The sequence below is a fragment of the Mus musculus genome, chromosome 17 (genome assembly GCF_000001635.26).
Source record: "Mus musculus strain C57BL/6J chromosome 17, GRCm38.p6 C57BL/6J".
NCBI classification, from domain to species: Eukaryota; Metazoa; Chordata; class Mammalia; order Rodentia; family Muridae; genus Mus; species Mus musculus.
Window position 1 is genome coordinate 80,384,210 of NC_000083.6, and position 17,778 is coordinate 80,401,987.

The following is a 17,778-nucleotide window of genomic DNA, read 5'->3' on the forward strand; positions in this document are numbered from 1 at the left end:
GTTCCATAGGGGCTTGTTTGGCTGGTGGCCCCACACACCCAGAGTGCTGCTTCGGGATGAAGCTAGGCATGGAACCAGATGCAGCAGAAAACCCGAGAAAGGGTTCTCTTCCCTCTGAGCTGGGAGGGCCGAATGCTCATGCCCACAAGGATTCAAAAGGCAGAGTCAAGTTGACATCATAAAATATATTCTGAAAAAGTGCCCACGATATTTGAGGAAAAGGGTAACCCTTTTATTGTTTCTATCTCAGGCACATTTGCCCTGGGTAGATACCAGGAAAGCGCTGGTCAGAGTGAAGTGTCCTAACTTACAATCTGAGAATGGTAATGACTTTACACAGTTTACATGTGATTCTTAGATGCTAGGGGCAGACCTGATAGTAAAGGCCAATGCTTGGCTGAGTCCTCGCCCTCCTCCCTTAGAGCAAGGTGGAAGATGATTATTCCCCTAGAAGAGTGTATCTATGGATTATTCCCCTAGAAGAGTGTATCTATGGATTATTCCCCTAGAAGAGTGTATCTATGGACACTGTCAAAGTCTTAAACCCAGACTGGCATCAAAGCGGAGGCAAATGCTTTTGCATCTTTCTGTCTAACTCTCATTATTGGGTGAGTGAGTACTCTGAGCTGTGCAGGATGGTGGGGAGAGACCTTGTCAAAGAGGTGAGCAAGGGGGCGGAGACGGAGCCTCCAGTTTTCAGCATTGATTTTGTGGGCAGTAGAAGATAAAGAATATGGCCTCTGAATGCTGATTATATTTTTTCACCCTTTCTCTTCCTTTTTAGTGCTTTGCAATTTATATGATTATTTCTAGTCCAGCTGTCATACTCCTTCCACCAATGGCATCAAGTCTGTTTCATTCACACATGGGCAGGAGTACTTCTGAGCCTATATATTCCATTGTCAGTGAGCCCTTTTTTGTTTGGTGTCTTCTCACAGTTTTTGTATATGCCTCCCTGTGGAACAGAAAGCAGAATTCTAAAAACCAGTTGGTTCTTTTATATTCATTTCCTCTACCTCCTAACACCCACCCCAAGCCCACTCTTCCTTCTACTACTTTGTAGTTCTATCACATCTCGTTTAGTTTTCTTTCGCAAATTTCCAGTCCAAGAGGGGCTGCTGTAAGAGGACGAGAGATTTAGAGCACCACCAACTCGGAGTGCCATTTAAGTGTCTTAGTGTTCTAGGTTCTGCCCAGCACAAAACAAGGACAAGAACCAGTTCCTGCCCATTTTGGAGCTCATAGTCCAATGAAAGGGTAGCGCAGCCGCAGTTACAGTCCACAGCATTAACAGTCCACAGTATTAACAGGGTGCTGACTCATCAGCTGGGAACACTGTGGTTGGCTGACATTTTTCACTATAGGACAGACACTTCTCCACCTCCTCTGATCCTTTTCATCTCAGTGCCCTACCTCCTTCAAGGTAGTTTCTGATATCAGAGAACCAGGTCTTTCTTAGTTGGAGATTCTGGGCACTTGATTAGACCTCCCCCCCTTTCCCACTCCAGTGTTTTCAGGGTTATCTGTTGCAAAATTGTACTTACTGACCTACCTACCCAGCTTGCAGTTTTCTTTTTTGCTGTCATTTGAAGGAAGGTTAGTAACAAGTGACAAGTCCATTCTGGTTTTGTTCGTTTCCATTTCTGTCAAATGATTGGGTAACTATGTGTCAGAATATATTGGCAGCCATTGTACCCTTCCCAGAGAGTTCCTGCCTGCCCTGTAGTATCTGCTTAGATGTGCCCTGCAGCCTGCCAAAATGATGTAGGGTGTTCAAAAGCCATTTGTGTGTTTTACAAAGAAAGGAAATAAAAAGAAAACACACTGTCTCTTTCTCCTAGATTCTGCAGGGGTTTTTTCCCCCCTACTTATTTACACCTTTGGAAGAGTCAGGTATACCTATAGTATGTTGAGGATTATAAAAGTCAGCTAAAATTGTCTTTAAAAAGGTGAAAATGAGCTTGGAACCATTGCTACAGTAGAATTCTGTATTTTGAAAACAGTTAGCCACTAATTACTTAGTAATTAATATTCAGAAATGTAGACATTTGTACTGGAAACAAAGGGAAGATACATTTTGTAAGAAGAGCAGTTAAAAAAAAAAGTCTGAGCTGAGTTTGTGGAAACTAGACAGGGCGATTTTGGCATTTGTTTCAGAAATGGGAACTCAACTGGTGAAGATTTCTGTGGTCCTTGGGGCTGGTGGTGACATCAAAGCTTTCCCATTTCCAGGTAAACTCCCAACAGTTGCATGTGGGCACCTAAAAGTATGACATGTTGGGCTTTGGAGAGATCAGATGTAAGTGAGAGAGAAAATGTGAGGTGAGGTTTTAATTGTAGACTAATGACTTTGTTGAGAAATTTTCATGAGGGAAAACAGTTGAGAATAGACAACAGCAACTGAACCCCTGCTCCCTGCCCTAAACCAGAAGGAAGGGCTTCTAGGCTCCCACATAGCAGAAGACAGGGAAAGAACGAACAAGAGCCAGGATGTGACTTATTAACATTTAGGGCGCCACTCTGCCAAGCAGGGATGATCTGAACTTGAGGGAGGCAGGAGTTCTGAGAGCCGAAAGCAAAGCGGGAGTTTGAGGGAAGTTGCGAGTCTGTTCATAGGGAGTTTAAGCCGATCCCTGAAAAGAGTTTGCCCTACCCAGGTACTTTTTTTTCATCTCATGAGTACCCAGATGTACTGAAGCTGAGAGAATACTTTTTCTCTGTGTGGATATAGTGGGAAAGTGCTCCTTTCTAACTAGAAGTAAAGGCATGCTAGGTAGCTATGGCCTCATTTCTGTTATCAAATGGAAAAATTAAAATATCTAGTCGATTTATCAGGTTTCCAGACATCTTTAGTGTTTCCATAGGGTCAGTGTTTTTACTTGAAGAGTAGAAAAGGGTGTTTGAATTCTTCCCAGTAAACTCAGTAAATACAGATTCATAATTAATAGCAATAATTATTAACAACAAGGACTCGGGCTGGGGATACATTGCAGTAGAGCACTTGCCTTGCGTATGAGGGCCCTATGGTCAACCCCCTGGACCACCAAAATAGAACAAAATAAAGCACCCTCCTACACACAAAAAAAGTAACCAACAGAAATCTCCCAAGACAAACAAGGACACAAAAATAGTGCACCAATGACAGATAAAGAGCTTGGAGGCAAGTCACCTTGCACCTGTGTTTAGGAAAATCAGGCCCGATGCAGTGTATGGAGAAAGTGTTCACTTCAGCAGGAGCTCTGGAGCATCGCTCTCATACATCCTCAGTAGGACTCTGACACTGGTTCTTGGTTACTGGCTACTTTTACCCATCCAAGCTCAAAGTTTAAATTAGTGAGAGGGCGTCAGTCGAGTTGTATGAGAGATTATTCCTAGAAAGCTCCTCCCTCTAGGAACTTCTGACATGAACAGACTGGAGAAGGTACAGATCTGGAATGGATTGCCTAACTTGTTAACCAAGAGAAAGGAAGAATGCACCCTCGACTGGGCACTCAAATGGACTGAGCTGACTATCGAGTAGTCTTGGTTTCCTTTGTGGTGGTTGAGACAACTGTACTGATGTCTGCATTCTACAAATGTAGCATATATGTGTGGTTGGTTTCAATAAACCTTTCCTTTAAAAATGAAAACAAGCAAAAGCAAGAGTTTGTAATGTAATGTCTAGATTAAGCAAGGGCCCCTGATACCCATTTTAATGTAAGGGCCTTGGTAACCTGTGGAGTAGTTATTCCATTGAGCTCTATTCCTGCTATAGTGCTTGTCCATGGTAACTTACACTGACATATGGAGTTGTCACAGTAGCCCCCATGCAGCACTAGAGAGAGATTCTGTATGTTCACTGCAAAGTTTAGATGCACATATCTTAAGTTTTGAAATCCAGGGGAGTAAAAAAGGATTCCAGGTCTAGGAGGCAACTGTTTTACAAATGCAAAACAATTTGGATAAAAGACGTGAAAACCAAATCAACCTGTACTTTATCTGTGTGCTGAGATTTTAGGTCCAGTGGATCAGAATACAGGGAAAAAACTAATGAGAACCCCTCAATGGATCCTTCACCCACCAAACAAGATTTCTTCAGAAACCGACTTGCTCTTGCAAATGACCTTGACCAAGGAACAGCTGTGTAAATACATTTACAGTTGTATTGTCGAGTGGTAAGAGGAGGGTAAAAGCTTGTATATATCTCTGCAGGAATATATATATATATATATATCAATGTATAAATCCCTAAGGAAAACTAATATAAACATTTACATATGAAATTAAATCAACATACAAGATACTGAAGAGATGAAGATTAGTCTATGGTTAAGACTTGCCTTTATGAACCTCAGGATTGGGAAAAGGGACATGAAGACTTTCCACATCATTACAGGAAAAAGCATACTAAATTTGGAGGAAAATAAATGTTTGTAAGACCAAAAACTTGCACCTTGAAGTCATTCCCCAAGTATAATAATAATAATCGTGTTCATTTTTAGCATGGATGTGAATTTTGTGCTTCCTAGGAATTTTAATGCATAGTTCATGAATTCATCCCACTGTGCTTAGACCAGAACACTCTATGTGAGGGTCCAATTGTGTTGCTTCATATCTTTCAGACCTCAAGGCAAAATATAACGTCTTTTAAGGCATAGGGTTAACAGAACCGAATTTTATGTGTACAAACCAGAGTTCTAAAGAATTTGTCCTTAAAAAGTTACTTAGAAGCTTCAGAACTGAAAGATATAATGCTCTCCAACTTGTTCTATGCTTGTGGAAATCAGTAGAGTGAACAGGGGTGGGGCCAAAGACAAATCTGTTCCTTGTGTGGGCTGTGTTGGGGACTGCAGCAGTCACAGATCCAGTAGATGTCATGAGTGTGAGACCCACTCAAGCCCAGGAGACCAGGAGACAAGGAACACTGACTTAGCTCCACCCTCATTCAGAGGCTTTGCACCCAGGGTCTGGGCCGTGCCAGGCAAATGCTCAGCCATCGAGTTACATCCCCAGCCCTGACCCCAGCACCAGTTCTCTAATGGTCACATTTATACAGTGATTACTACAAACACAGATCAGAGTGAAAACTCAGGAGTGTACTATGCAAGTCTCTGAGCGGTATAGAATAGAAGCTTTTATAGCCCAAGTAGAGGACTAAGTCCTACTTGAGTGAGGCCTGCCTAGCTCTGGAGTAATACAGTGTGCTCTTGAACCTAGACACGCTGCAGATGGCCATGCATCCTTTTCCTTGATTGACACCAAACATCAGATTTATAGTAGGAAGAAACAAAACAAAGAGGTTTAAACCACTTGACTCCGTGGTGTGCAGTTGCCTAAAGACAGTATTCACACTGATATCCTCACACAGTGCTTCTGTGGAAATGCACTGCTGGGTGCTTTATTTTTAAGTACTACAACTTTCTCTTTGCCCAGTGATTAATTGGGAACACAGCTGTCAGCATACAATTAAATATGTGAAACATATAAAGGATTACTACAAATTTTTTGGAGTTTCAATATTTAAATATCAGCTAAGGTTTTCATTTCCTGGAATTTAATAGACCACTGAAATCAGGTTTTTACCAGGCTAAAATTGTTCTGGGCAGTGATTAAAAGCACAATGCCAATCAACCGGATGTGGAGAGTAAAACAATTAAACGACAAACAAAAATAAGAATTCTCTTCCTTTCATAACCTGCTTGTCATCAAAACAGTAGGTTACTAGAAAGTTTTAAAATATTACACGCCTTTCAGATTTTATTTTGACAGCACACCCTGTCTCTATCTGCAGACCACTATTGTATATTATTAAGCTAATAGTAATGTGGCCAGTCTGGGTCCCTACTTCCTGATAACTGGCTGCTGGGTGAGTGCAGTTCTTCCTGCACCTCTGAGCGCTCCTGCTTCCCAGATCCCCAGCACATCCACATACCAAACACAGCTCTTGTCTGTGCTCAGATTCCCAAGTCCTCGCCATCACCGGTGGTTTAGGGTCACTCTCCATAAGGACTTTTAGTTTTCTGACCGCGGTTCTGCATAAAGGAATGCAACTAACCCAGGCTCTCCACCGCCTCTGAGCCATGCCCTTCCAGCTCAGTCAGCTTCACAGCCTCGCTCTGCCTCTTCCCGCTGAGCGGATCCTTAAGATCCACGTGAAGGCCTCATCTTTCTGAGATCCTGTGTGGTGTGACTACTTCATCTTTTGAGATTTGTCTTACCTTCCTATTAAGACAGCAAGTCCTCTCAAGGGCAAGGCTATGCTTGCTTTTTTTTTTAATGCTTCATAAATCACTTCCACTTTGCATATGGCCAAACTTCAGCACCGTCAGCTCAGTCCCTCACATTTCTGTTTAAGGAAAACGCCAATCAGAGGAGAAGATACAGACATCTTCAGAACCAATTAAAGATATCATGCCACTCTCACTGATACTAAAACACTTCTCCAATGAAAAGAGTAATGGGTTACTCTGTTTCCTTCTGGCGCATTCCATAATCTTTCTAGATAGCACTGTAAGCTGAAAGGGGAGGTGGGGGCTTTAGTGACCGTGATATTTGGCTTAATGACGAGTTAGGGATGAAGTCAAGGTGAGACAGTTGCTCTACCTCTGGTCTCCAGCCCTCTGACCACTGGTGTCTGCAGGAAATGATCCGGGTGATAGGAGAATGAAGCCACTTTACCAGAGATGCAGACTTTCCTGCTAGGAGGTCCCAGGAGTGACTTGCAGCCTTGAAGAGTCTACATACAAGCCCACGCAAGGAGCATGTTATTTCTCGGAGTTCAGAATTGGACCATCTGAGAAAGGGATGTGTGGGTTACAATGCTAAGGTTCTTTTGCTGGGCTATTTCATTTTGTAAGAGTTTAAGCTCATCTGAGATTGAAGCTAGATTGTTTATGAAACTCCTGAAGTGGAATTCTGTGGTAGCTGATGGCTAACTGCTTTTCCACCTCGTCTTTCTTATGTCATCTCAGCGATGACACTGTGATTCCCGGATTCCCAGAACTGCCTCAGTCCTGTTAGAGTGGGGTGACTTTGGGCTTGGTCCACAGAGCTGCATTTACATTTAGCTATTCTGAGATTTTGAATTCCTAAATTTGTCACCTATGTAATAAGCGCTTTGCATTGAAATTTTATTAAAGTACATTCATACACATGGCAAGTATTCCTTATTAACTGGCAAACTGATTTTATATTCAAGAAAAAAAATCAATTGCAAGCCCTGACAAATGAATGACTAAATGTCTTAGATAACAGTCTTAGGACAATAAAATTATCTAGTGTTTATACTAACTTTTTCACAAAACATTGCCATTAGTAAGTTTCTACAAGAGCCCAAAACAGCAATGCTTCCAGTAAAGTTGGGATTCCTTGTCACACAGTGATTTAGAAACAGAAGTGGCTTTAGGACTTGTGGCTGCTAAGCATTCTGGGATTTGTGGTTTCCTTTGATGTCAGATTTACTTTTTTAAATGTTCAAACTTATATCTAAGCCTTTCCCACAGTATCTTCCCCACCTCAGTTAGTGGTAATCTTCATTCGTGTTGCTCTGGCCTCAAGCCTTGAAGTTGGCTTTGACAGCTCTGGGTTTGTGTCTGTCAGGATGTTCGGGCTGTGGTGAAGTGGGCGTGGTCTGATACGGTCCCGACTCAGTCTTTGCCCTGGCTTCCGCTCCGCTGCCCTCGTCCGCCCCCTCGTGCTCTTACTTTAGTCCTTCCCCACACACAGTGAGTGTAAAGTGGATCTTGCCAATGCTTCAGCCCCAACCCAAGTCAGCGCCTCTCACCCTTGCGCCTGCTGCAAGCCTTTAATATCATGTGCTGACTCCCAGCCAATCATTTTCGTTGCTACTTCCTAACTGTAGTTTTGCTACTGTATGAATTGTAATGTAAATATCTGTGCTTTCCAGTAGTCTTAGGTGACCCTGTGAAAGGCCATTCAAGTCCTCCCTGGAGCGGTGATGCCCAGGTTGGGGACGGGCTCTAAGAATGATGACAATGGCGTTTAAAGCTTTAAGTGATCTTCAGTGCTTAACTCCCAGTGGCACCTCTTTATAGTCTATCCATATCCATTTCTCACCTACACTAGCAGCCTCGGTGCTCTCAGATATACCAAGGATGCCCCTGCCTCTGAACTATTGAACTGGCTCTTGCCTGAGCCACTTAGATGTCTCATTATTTCACCTCTTGGAAGGTTTGTGTACCTCTATGAGGCTAACTAATCACTACAGTTAAATTCCACACTTCTACTCACCAGTCCTCTTTTCTCTTCATAACAGTTACATTTGTTTTGTTTGTTTTCTCAAGACAGAATTTCTCTGTGTAGCTCTGGCTGTCCTCCATAGACCAGGCTGGCCTTGAACTCAGAGATCTGCCTGCCTCTGCCTTTCAAGTGCTGGGATCAAAGGCTTGCGCCACCACTGCCCTGTAGTTACATTTTTAATGTACAATATTCTACTTATAAAATATTGTCTACATATTTATACTAGCTCGTAAATCCCATGAAATGGATTTTTCTTCATTCCTATGTTCTAACATCAGTTCTGTAAGACCAATATTTATTTGTGGCTGAATAGTCAAATGGGCTCTTATCAAATGCTTATAATTTAAGGTCACTCAAAACCAATCTGCATAGTGATAAACAGCACAGAAAGCCATACTGAATCAAATCATAGGATGTCAGGACAGACAGCCAACCTCTTTAGAGTTTTCTAAAGCAGACTCATCCTTTATACTTTTATTTGCCATTTAAAAAAAAAGTGTCAAGTGCTTTGTGGAAGACATTGTGTTGCGCATGTCAGTCATTCACCCAGGGAGTACTAGAAGCAGAATAGACAGGTCTGCTCCACACTTGCTTACTCTGCCACTGGGAATCTTACATTTCTTAATCACTTATCAAGGCAATGAAACCAGCTATTAAAGGTCCCAAAAGGTTAGTGTGGCCATAAATTGCTTTTCAGGATTTGTAGTCTATCAAAGGTGCAGAAATTCAGGCTCAAATGTGGAGAAGGCCTCTTTAGTTCTGTTTTAGAACGGAAGCGACGTAAGGCTCTCTCTCCTCTTCGATGACCTAGCACTTACTTTTGATTATAAAGCAGAAAGGCGAATCTCACCAACATCAGTGTTAATCTTACTTACAGTTAGTAAACCCGATCGAAGGCCTAGAATCCATTCGATAATACATGCCAGGAGTCAGCACTGCAGGCATCCATGCGGGCCCTCCCTCCTCCGAGCACCAGGGGCCCTGAGCCTCTGTCCCAGTCAGGGCCTTATACACCCCTTTGCCTAGGCCTCACTTACCTTGCTTCTTTATTTGCTTTACTCTCTCTGGTACAGGGGATGAGACCCGGGCTTCACTGTCAGCAAGCACTCTTATCACTGAGCAGCACCCACCCCCATTTGCCTTTTTATTTTGAGACAGGTTCTAGGATGGCCTTGAACTCACAGTTGCCCAGGTATGCCTTGAATAATATCCTGACACAGTCTCCCCAGTAGCTGGGCTCTCAGACCTGTACCACAAGGCCTGGCTTGCCTTTACTTTGAAATAAATGGACTGAATCTAATAATCATTTAATATATTTATTTTATGATACATTTTGAGTGACTGTATTTACAAAATTCTTTAGATACAACCTTAAGCTCTTTCATGTCAAACGACCCCAGCTGGGTGCACCGCCTAAGCTCATTGTTTTGGAAATGTGACTGCCTCTGAAACGTCATCCTGTGTATACCCAAAGATCAACCTACCTGGTCAAATATAAGCTAAACTAGAATCACTAACAACTTCCAAGTACTGCCCTCGAAAATAATGCTTGCAAAATAACACACTTATAGGCTATATAAGGTATTTTTCTTTATTATTTTTCAATTTATCTTAGTAATGCCAGAAAAATAACAGCCATTATTTTCACTTTAACACAAACCAAATATTGCTGCACACAGAATACAAAGATCACCAACAAACATGGTTAGGTACAAAGGTCATTATTAGATGTACAGACCACACTTTGTTCTTTACATCAAAGTAAGACTGACAGCATTTTTTAACAATTATTTCAGCAAATAACCGTGCTCCTAAACAAAGGCAAATACGCATATATACACAGACATATCTCAACTAAAATTACACATGTCACTTTGACAAACAAATTCTCTGGTGATTTCACCAGATATTTGTACCCCCAAGTCCCTTGCCCTAATCACGTCCCCAAATGCTGACTTGATTTGAAGAAAAAAAAAATTAGAGATGTTTTTAATTAAAGGCACATTTGGCAGCTACTGAAGGCGGCATGCATCTGCACAGGTGCACTCTAAGCCACACACATACAACTTGCATCTTTTGTGTATCTTGGTTCTTTGAATGTAGTCCAGTATGACCCACCTTTAGCTAACTTGCTTTGTAACTTTTCAGCAACTGGCTACTTAATGCACTATGTTTATTAAAGGCAAAGGGAAATTTGCTCACAGTTGACAGAAAATGCACTTTATGGTGTCAAAAATGGAAAATAAGGCATGAAACATATAAAAGAACTTACAAGTGTTTTTGTTGTTTAGATTTATCATGTAGAATTCATGCTTTTTTTTTTCTAACTAGAACTCAGAATATTTCATTGGCTTATGTATAAGGGACTATGAAATTATTTTAAAAGTTAATAGTGTTTCAAATGAAAAAAAAAACCATTGAATAAAGTCATTGCTTTCCTTCGCATTTTACTGCACAGTTCTCCTTCAGCCAAACTGAAAGTAACCTTGTGAGGTGTATTTACTGGTAAAGATTAACACGGAATACACAGAACCTGCACCTGTACAAGAGGCATACAGCAGAGATGGGAAGAGCATGCAAAACCACCCAGCAGCAGACAACCAGGAATAAATGGTTGCCTTGGTTTGAAAAGGCAGAGAGGATAGGAAGGGTTTTCTTCTGTATGTACTCTAACTGGGACAACATCCCCATTTATTTTCCAGAACTATCAAATATCCCTAATTTAAGCCATTAAGACAGTGAAATAATGTGAGCAAAACTTAAATTATCATTATGATAAATACCACTTTTGGTTTGCATTAAGGAAGAATTTGAAATCGTAGCATTGCCTTCAGCCTTAGTAGTCCTTTAGTAGACTGTTCTGCTGGTTGTGTTTATTTGGTATTCTTGGTTCAACTCAGATCCACTAAAACATCGAGTTAGAGAATAGTGGCATACTAAACTCACAATTTGATGCCCAACAGCTTTATTTAAGCAAAAAAAAAAAAATAAAATAAATTAGGCAGATTTTCAATATTTGTCATTTGTAGTCTTCAAACACATTTGAAGGAGTAAAAGAGTAAATATCTTGTCTTAATAAATTAAGAAACACTACTTTTCTGTCCCTGTTTTTCAAAGAGCTTAGCTGTGAAAAAGCATTTCTATTATATTGGTAATGAGCCACCAAGAGGAACTCCCTTTGTGAGCCAAGCATAAGAAAACATTAGCTGACACTTGGATTTCTGGAAGAAATGCCCCATATCTGGGAGCATAGCTAAGCAAGTTTTGCTGCACTGGCTGCCTTGTAATTTCGAATTCAGATGCAGTTCTTAATGGTGCATTTGTCTTCTGCCACTTCTTATCCCAGAAGGAGGACATTTATGACTAAGGATAAACCTGCCAGCCAGATAATGGCTCACACAAGGATACAGCTTTCTCATCTTCTCAGAGCATCCAATTAGAATTTTTGAAATGTTACTGCTGCAGAAAATATTTTTGCCAAGATGTTGTATTGGAGAATAAAAATATCCTCTATCCATGATGCATATAAAATGACTGCAGGGTTATGTGGTCTCTTAGAACAGTGGGATAGACAATGGCTCCCTGTGGGAGAAATATAATTCACTTCAGATCTGAGCTCTCCTTCCCTTGTTGGCTCAGGCAGACTGAAAGGGGCCATCACCTTGTTGAAGGCAGCACTTGCCACAGATACTGAATGGGTTTCTAATGTTGCTTTTCTTAGATTCTCATTTGAAATAAGGACGGGATGATCAAACAGCGATCAATAAGCCATGGGAAGTTTTAGGGACAGTTAGGCTGGTCTAAAAAGTCCTGGGAGATTTGGGCATGTGCATTACAGTCATACGGAGCAGCATTAGTAAGCATGCTTAGCTAATTTTGTTCAACGAATAGTCATTTGTTCAATGAATGGCCTAATGCACACTTTGCATCCAAGAAGGGATTTGAAATTAACTTGAGGACTCTTTTTAAAAAGGAGACTTTTTATTACAAAGAAAAAAATGGCTAACATAGCTGAGTGAAAATGAACCAACTCTAACAAACTAGACTGCCTCATGATGATACAATTAATGTTCTTCTGTTCTTAGAAGACTATATACTGCACTACCAAGGTGCACATTTAACTCGCTAATAAATACAAAGTTGCCACTATGATGCGGCAGTCACAGGGTTACTGAAAGGCTGCGTCATTACTGAGGACACATGCACATACTGATGGCTGTCAAAGAATGGAATACTACACAGTTCACAGACACAGTGGAGAATAAGAAAACGTTTTCTCTTCAAGTTGCATGCATTTCAGTCACAGTATTTGTTAGACTCAGAAGAGCAGTACAAGGCTCCATGAATCATCACGTGGTATTAAGGATGCAGGTAGATACTCTAAGGAGAAGCTCTGAAGGAACCAAAGATCTTAAGCAGAGTAGAATGTTCAATATAAATCTTCACAAATATGTATGGTTGCTCAAGAAATTTTAAAAAGATGCAAGGTTCTGCTTAAAAGATACCTATCCCACTTTAAGCCAGTATTTCCCTTCACGCCAAACTCCAACTTGAGATTATTCCGTAAGAACTAGATACCCAGGTACCACCACATGTGCTTTTATGCTTAGTGTTTGTATGTTTTCAACCCAAAGAAATAAGAATCAACCATTTTCTCCATATAATAATTTAATATATGCCAGCCAAACAAAGTAGTTTATCTTTATTCAATTAAATAATAACAGACCTGCAAGGTATATTATATAACATTCACTATATACACATGATTTAGGCAATGCAAGGTAATTCTAGGTATGCTAACTACTCAACTATTAGTAAAACATGAAAGGTGTCAGGGAGGCCCAGAGAGTGCTCTCGTTCACATTGGGTGCCTGTGTTTCTGTGTACGGTTAGAGGGACAGCCACGAGCCAGGACATACATTACCAGTAAACTTCTGTGAGACAAAGGGGCTGGGGGATGACAGTCTAGCATAGATGAACAGTCTCCTAAGCGTAAATCGTATACTTGACAGTTACGTTTTAAAATGTTCTTCTTCCATCATGTTAATGACATTGACATTTTTTGTTTAAAGGCAACACCACCACATTTTGTTTGTGAGTGGGGGTGGGTAGGGGATGTTCTTAAAATTGGCATAATTATTCTTAAAACAATAACAATAACAAAAAGTACCTCTTTGGTGAAGCCTCGGTACCCATTCAGATCACTGTAATAATCTGTAAACAGGACTGTAGTACAGTGCTGGGCCTTGATTTCAACAAGGTCAGGTACCACAGCCTTTTCTCACAGTCCTCTGAATAACTTTTACGAAAATATTCTAAAGTAGAAGAGTAAAGCAAAGGAAAACAAAGGAGGAGATCCCTGTTTAAGATTTTTTAAAAGTGCATAATATTTTGAATTACAAAAACTGTCAACATATGGGCTTGTTGGACATTAGACTGTTTTCCATCCCTTTAATGATAAAGATCACTTCACAATATGAGGACTCCTGCCCAATGGCCAGAAAAGTCCCTTCACGTGATTTCCAGGTGCAATCAGTTTCCACATTCTAAGCTGGAATACCATTTTATTCCATAATTCCATGTAGGTTAAAACTCATTGTCTTATACTACATCGTGAAGTAGAGTCGTTAGTGTTTGGAGTTCTCATTTGAACTCCCCAGTGCTGGCATGTTCAGTGCATCCATTGCCAGCAATGGATCTGGGGGCTAGGAAACTATCCCAGCTTAGAGGAACTCAGGAAGAATGGGCATTCTCCAGCAGTGGTGGTCCATCTCTATGCATGGATGGGTGTGTGTGCTCCCTTTTGTAAGTTTTTGGAGGGAGTTTGGGGATAAGTTGAGAAGTGCTTTGTCGTGGAGGAACAGGAGGCCCAGCAATGGAATGGAGGTCCATCTCCTGTGTCAGTGGTGGTGATGGCAGATGCCTTCTCGTGCCATGAGGAGAGGGGGTTTGGGGGGGTGGCGGTGTAAAAGGGGATGGGCTGTTTGGGAAGAAGGCGTTGCCATGATCACTCTTTTTGCCCAAAGGAGGAGGTTGGAGATGTAATGGTGAGCTTGAGAAAACATCAGGTGTCCTCACAGGTTCCCGTGGTGGTAACAAGGGAGGGCTTTCAGGAGGATCTGATATAGAGGTCCGATCTGATATTGAATAGCGTGGTGAATAGGCTTTGGATGTGGGTTGCCTAGGAGGAATAGCTGGGGGGCTGTCCAAGTGCTTAGACATAATCTAACAAATGAAAAAGAATACAACATGTTAATTTCATTTGAAGAGCACCATAAATTTACTAAGTTAACTTGGGGTTTTCAGACATGCTACTGACAGAACACTGGGTATAGAACGTGGAGTTTTACCCTATGTGTTAATCAAGATGTTCTGTCCATTCTTAGGGAAAAACTAATTTTGTCAAGATTAGTCAAAAGTTTGTTGTTGACTACTGACTGCCCATCACACAATACACTAAATTCTAATTTAGCATAAACTACCCCCTCCCCCCCGCAGGGCTAAAGTGTTAAAGGCAGTGTACATATTAGGCAAACAAACTACCCTAACAGTAATGGTTACGTTTTAAATGTACTGAATTGTTTCATGAACTCTATATGGTCTTGACTTATTCTGCTGCTTCTGTTCTCTGGGTTGCTCCAAATCAAAAAGAATTATTGAGTAACTTGCAAAATAATCAATAAACAGGGTAAATTTAAACAGGCAGAAAGCTTAGTTACTATGAGTCTTTAGGATCTCTGTAACCTAGAATTTAAGTCTCTTCCTGTCTGGCTCAGAGAATAACTTTCAGCAGATACTCAGTACGGTTTCATTATCATATACCTTCACACAAACCCTACCCCATTCTCTCTCTCTCTCTCTCTCTCTCTCTCTCTCTCTCTCTCTCTCTCTCTCTCACTCACACACACACACACACACACACACACACACATCATACATTTTAAAAGAACTGCAGAAGGCTGAAGCAATGGCTCAGCCATTGAAGACAAGGCTCACAAGCAAAATATAAAAGAACCACACAAGGCCAAGTTACTATTTACCACCTTGTAGATAAGAGTTGGTTTCTTCCGTTAGTAATGCTCATAGCTTTAAACTTAGGGGTTTGCATGCATTCCTATAACTACCTTTATAGGAAAAAATATAAACATCTTGCATGATAAATTTATACTTAATCTTTGAACTATTAAACCTAAGTACTTTGAAATATAAGCCTGCCAGCAAGAAATGGACTTGCCGTTAACCGCTGACACAGCTAGAGATTACAGTTTCTAGATAACCAGTGTTCTCCTTTACCTTGGATGGGGAGGATTCAGCTGGGGCAGACTCTGGACGTCTTCGAGGGGGTACAGGAGGGGGGACAGGCACTTCATCAGTGCCCTTGGATAAACTTATAGATGAGACTGAAGCAGATCCTGTAGAGTGTTAATTTAAGAAAAAAAAAAAGATTATGGAACTTTGACTTCATTTATTTTATTTTTTTTTTCCTCAGAAACAATGGTCACTTAATCTCTGGGTACCACAACTGAAACCTTATCCTGTAACCCCTATTAGATTCATTTATTCCTCTTGAAAAGACTTAGATGGAAATGCTATTGGCTAAAAGAAATGTGTTTAACTATTAAAAGCAGTTCAATAAACCAGCACCCAGTTCTATTCTATTCATTAAAATAAACTGCTATAAAACCATGCAGAGGGGCTGGCGAGATGGCTCAGCGGGTAAGAGCACTGACTGCTCTTCCAGAGGTCCTGAGTTCAAATCCCAGCAACCACATGGTGGTTCACAACCACCCATAATGAGATCTGACGCCTTATTCTGGTGCATCTGAAGACAGCTACAGTGTACATATGTATAATAATAAATAAATCTTTTTTAAAAAAAACATGCAGAAAGAAAAAGCTGCCTAAAATAATGGTTTTTGTTTTGTTTTGTTTTTTAAACTTTTTGAACAAAATAGTGTTACCATCGTTAATCTATAATTGGAATTTTTAGTTGGGTCTATTTTTCAGATTTCTGTTGGAAAAGTAAATTGAAAAAAATCGTTGAAATGGTCTTTTTTTTGTTTTTGTTTTTCAAACTGTGGTAGGTTCATTTTTTTCTCTAGTTCTGTTGCTCTCAGGATGCTGTACCCAGATTAGATAGTTTCTAGGAACAGTCTGTGATCTTGCCGTGTTACATCTCTTACATGACACACAGGAGAGAATCTGCAGCTCCCTGAGGCTTGTGCACATTTTGCTTGGGTCCAGACCCCCTTAGTATATAAACAAAATCAGAATCATCACATCTAATCCAAAAGGTTTTTTTTTTGTTGTTGTTTTGTTTTTCAAGACAGGGATTCTCTGTGTAGCCCTGGCTGTCCTAGAACTCACTCTGTAGACCAGGCTGGCCTCAAACTCAGAAATCTGCCTGCCTCTGCCTCCCAAGTGCTGGGATTAAAGGCGTGAGCCACCACCGCCCAGCCAAAAGCTTTAACCATGATGAAACTATTTAGAATGTCACCAGGCAGAGGCGCTCTGATCGTGAAAACAGGAACTGTTCTAAAATGTAGTAAACCTGATGTGAGACCAAAGTGATGAGAGTATAGAAGAGTTATGTAAAACCAAAACCCATCTTAGAGACACTTAGTGATGAAGGCGTAATCCAGGCCTCAATACTTATGCTCTGAAAGACAATTTATGCTACTATTAGTTTATAAACTATGAAAACAATAAAAAATGATGTACTTGGCAGGTGTTTTTTTAAATTCCTTTAAGCATTTTGCCCCCACCATTAGTATGTTACAATAGTAGAGAACCTAAGAGTATTTTGTGCACTTATATCCAAATGGTCAACATTGTGTGTGTGTGTGTGTGAGAGAGAGAGGGGGGGGGCAAGCAACCCACATTTCTGGTCTAGGCTGGCTGGGATTTAGTGCTATGATCACAAGCATGTGACATCCCGTGAGGTTCCACGTGGGTCTGGGAGATGCTCAGGCAGAGCCTCACGCTCTCATAGCAGACGCTGCCCACCGAGCTTCTCCACAGACCACCAGCAACATTTTGGTCTCCTACGTTTTAAGAAAATATATACAATTAATTTAGCTTGTAACTGATATTTTTTAGTGTATATATTTTGAAATCATTTGTACAAAGAGCAAAGCCATTGATTTGTTTAAAACATTAAAAATAGTAGAATTTATAGTGAATTGTTAGTCTAAAGCTAGAGCAAGTAACTGCACCAGCACCTGGTTTTTCTAACTGTTTGGAACTTGTAACTAGTTGTAAGGATAAGGTAGTCCTTATGAAGTTAATGCATTGTGACTAGTTGTAATGGTAAGGTAGTCCTTATGAAGTTAATGCATTGTAACTAGTTGTAAGGATAAGGTAGTCCTTATGAAGTTAATGCGGTTACCACTGGCGCTCTGTTGTCAGCAGGCTAAGTACTGTGTGACTCAGATGTGCACAGCAGCCTCATATGCGCATGCATGCCCTGCTTCTCCTTTAACGGTGAGGATAAAGCATACTTAGAATTGTGCGGTCGGAAGAGAAGTGGTGCATGTGGAA

General features: G+C 40.8%; 2 protein-coding genes across 24 annotated transcripts in view; one reads left to right on the plus strand and one right to left on the minus strand.

Annotated features, from left to right (window-relative positions):
• The window catches only part of Arhgef33 (Rho guanine nucleotide exchange factor (GEF) 33), a 126,575-nt gene that overhangs the window by 77,287 nt on the left and 31,510 nt on the right, over positions 1–17,778 (plus strand). For 6 of the 23 annotated variants that reach the window (XM_006524512.4, XM_030249876.1, XM_030249875.1 and 3 more), the window contains one exon: positions 3,998–4,123. The exons of 2 other annotated variants lie outside the window; for them this stretch is intronic. In XM_006524512.4, coding sequence (XP_006524575.1) covers positions 3,998–4,123 — 126 coding nt within the window. Of the gene's footprint in view, positions 1–9; positions 1,830–2,157; positions 3,633–3,990; positions 7,133–17,778 lie in introns of those variants that run through there. 15 more of the 23 variants (XM_006524513.4, XM_030249877.1, XM_030249879.1 and 12 more) reach the window with 10 other exon arrangements.
• Positions 9,543–17,778, minus strand: part of Sos1 (SOS Ras/Rac guanine nucleotide exchange factor 1) — an 86,702-nt gene continuing 78,466 nt past the window's right edge. Inside the window, exons 21-22 of the mRNA NM_009231.2 lie at positions 15,532–15,650; positions 9,543–14,463 (exon numbers count right to left, since the gene is read on the minus strand). Of these exons, the coding sequence (NP_033257.2) occupies positions 13,972–14,463; positions 15,532–15,650 (611 nt within the window). The 3' untranslated portion in view covers positions 9,543–13,971. The remainder of the gene's footprint in view (positions 14,464–15,531; positions 15,651–17,778) is intronic.